Source organism: Frankliniella occidentalis, unplaced genomic scaffold (genome assembly GCF_000697945.3).
Source record: "Frankliniella occidentalis isolate FOCC.00 unplaced genomic scaffold, Focc_3.1 Scaffold605, whole genome shotgun sequence".
NCBI lineage: Eukaryota > Metazoa > Arthropoda > Insecta > Thysanoptera > Thripidae > Frankliniella > Frankliniella occidentalis.
Window position 1 is genome coordinate 55,342 of NW_026267721.1, and position 2,762 is coordinate 58,103.

Below are 2,762 nucleotides of genomic sequence, written 5' to 3' on the forward strand. Positions count from 1 at the left end.
AGTACTGCATTGAAGTGCAGAGGAAATTTGTGTTTTAAAACAAGGCGTAAGTGATTGCAGAACATCTGAAAGTGATTTCAGAAAACAACCTTAGGAACAGTCGGACAAGTCAATTGGAAACAGTAATTTCCACAATGCAGAAAATTAACTCACTTCATGAAGAATTTGTTTTTCTTCAGCTGGTGTTGGTCCAATGGCAGATAATGCCCTGCCAACACTATCAATAAACTCATCACATTCACTAAGTGTTGGTTTTCCTTCTGCCAGCCATTGGCCAATATCAAACTGGAATGCAGAAAGCTGTTAGACTTTTTACCCTTACTTAAGAGGGCGCTGCTCCGTGATAATACTGTGATCATACTCCATAAAATACAAGTAACAAATCACCTTTGAAAGAAGCACAAAACTGAGATCAGAGTTGGGCTGAACAGAAACGTCCACCACAGACTTGTACATGGTAAGAAAAACTGGGGTAGCGGCAACAGTTGGTGTAAAATGAGGTCCCAAAAGCCCAGCAAGGCGGGGGTGCTGAACCATACATGATAAAAGGCGCTCACACTCACATTCTTCACCACTGATGAATACCTATCAGCAAATTTCAAGGATGAAAGTAACATTAACAAACTATAAAAACAAAGTACATCAAGAAATTTTGTATTTGTACTTACCTGTCCCAAATTTTCCAAGCAAGTGGTGAACAACTGTTTAGTGGGAGGGTATACTGCAAGATCCTCATTGTATCTTGAGACTAAATGATAGAAGAGCTCCACACCAACATTACGTACTCTATGAGCAGATTGGGCTTCAGTAACCCCTTGATTTTGTAAGCTTAGATATTCGTCAGTAAGGCCTTTGATTGACTGTTCAATTTGAACACTGCTTGCACAGACTTTGAGTGGTGGCGGTTGCATTGCTCTTGTTATGAGGGCTTCACAGTCAGTGCGGTTTTGAGTTATCATGTGTTCTGTCCTTTCACTGACACGGGCTTCCCGAATCTACAGATCAAGACATACACTACTCATCTGATGCAAAACTAGAATCATGATAATTTTCAACTCTTAAAAACTTACTTTTATACGAATAGTTGCAGGACCAGCACAGGTCACAGTATTGTGATGGCTATTGGCATATCCCTCACTTTGACATGTAGCCTGAAGTGTGACTTCAGTCTTCACATCCGAATAAAGGGATGGTACAATTTGTAAAAAGCTGCAATCAAGTGCATTGTGTTCAGCCATACGGAGAGCATAAAGCTGAGCATATTCTAATACAATACGGAGTGATTCTCGAAGAGCTTCAAATGTTGCATTTTGACTTTGAAATGTCTCAGGCTTGAGTGGAGGAAGAACAGCTTTGCTAGATTTTAGATCAGGTGGCCCCTTAGGAGTATCATATGATTGCAGTCTAAAAAATGTTTTTTGAAAAATCATGGCAGAATTAGATGACAAAATTAAAAAGAAATAAAACTTCAAAAGCTTTAGGATATACATTGACGTACTTACCTCATCAAAATGCGTTCAATAGGGTTCTTTCCTTCATCTCGAGAATGGCTGAATACAGGTAATTGTTTTGAATCTACAGAGGGAGAGTTTGGGCAAATGGTACGAAATTGGGATGATTCCCATTGCTGTGCCGATTTTTTCTGTTCCTCTATAATTGACTTGTAATCCAAAAATTCAAGCCACAGTGTCTGTTTTTCAAGTAAAGAGATTCATGGTCATTTAACTCTGAGAAACTGTTCAAACAGGAATGTTGGTTCATCTTTCTCCTTCACTCACCTTATCTCCCTGAAGAATAGAAGCTAATTTTTCTGCATTGTAGAGGGGCGGTAAAGCAGGCAGGTAAAGAGTTGCTTCATGCAGCCGAGGCTCCTCAAGCCAAACACCTAAAGTCCATATCATCCTGCAGAAGTAATCATGATTAGATTAAACTAAGGGTTCAGAAGAATAAATAAATCTGAAGAAAATGATTAGAGAATCAGTTATTACTTTGATGTACTTTCAAGCCATGAGTGTCTCTCAGCATCTTCAGCTTTACACTCATCCATTGATGTCCAGTAGTATTCTTTGCATTCTTGTAACTTCTTCTTAATACGCTTCAAGTATATAAGGTTTAGCATACCCTCAAAGAACTTAGGGCCAACTCCTCCAACTCCTTGACCTCTGTAAGGGAAAGTGAGAAAAAAACATAATTTGTGGTAAATATGTAACAAAATCCAATGGATGAATTGAAGAAGTACTCACGAAGGTGAGGGAATCCGAGCTAAAAACTGTAAAAAGAACTTTTGCCAGAACAGAGGAAGCAGTGGATGATCTAAAGGTGTGTCAAGAGCCTGTTGCGACCAGCGATATATGCTCAGCATTGTTGAGGGTGGAACAGGTCGTTTGAGAGTATGACAGGCTTTCTAAAACAGCAAAATGAGTAGATGTGACACACAAATTCAATTTAGACTTTACCAACAAGATAAAAACCAAGCATGAAGGAAAGAGCCATATTTACAGTACCTTAAGTGCAGCATCAACTGATGGTTTGCCAGTCATTGAAGCAAGTTCCTTCTGAACTTCTCTCCATAAACCAGTTTTTTCTTCCAGTTCCTCCTGTTCAATCTCAAGAGCAAAAAAAGCAAACCAAGGACCTTCAGGGCAAGAAGTTCCAGGAAGAAGAGGAGATCCAACAATTCCACCAGAAGAAACCCAACTCATGATTGAAGAAAGGGTTCCACCTTGTTTGGAACCCTGTCCATTCTGAAAGAAAAGAAAAAT

At 39.4% G+C, this 2,762-nt stretch overlaps 1 protein-coding gene across 1 annotated transcript in view; it reads right to left on the minus strand.

Moving 5' to 3' along the window:
- Positions 1–2,762, minus strand: part of LOC113211403 (ectopic P granules protein 5 homolog) — a 7,871-nt gene that overhangs the window by 4,481 nt on the left and 628 nt on the right. The window contains exons 2-11 of the mRNA XM_052275393.1: positions 2,505–2,744; positions 2,244–2,404; positions 1,989–2,162; positions 1,779–1,902; positions 1,503–1,690; positions 1,071–1,404; positions 669–995; positions 388–585; positions 154–285; positions 6–65 (exon numbers count right to left, since the gene is read on the minus strand). Of these exons, the coding sequence (XP_052131353.1) occupies positions 6–65; positions 154–285; positions 388–585; positions 669–995; positions 1,071–1,404; positions 1,503–1,690; positions 1,779–1,902; positions 1,989–2,162; positions 2,244–2,404; positions 2,505–2,702 (1,896 nt within the window). The 5' untranslated portion in view covers positions 2,703–2,744. The remainder of the gene's footprint in view (positions 1–5; positions 66–153; positions 286–387; positions 586–668; positions 996–1,070; positions 1,405–1,502; positions 1,691–1,778; positions 1,903–1,988; positions 2,163–2,243; positions 2,405–2,504; positions 2,745–2,762) is intronic.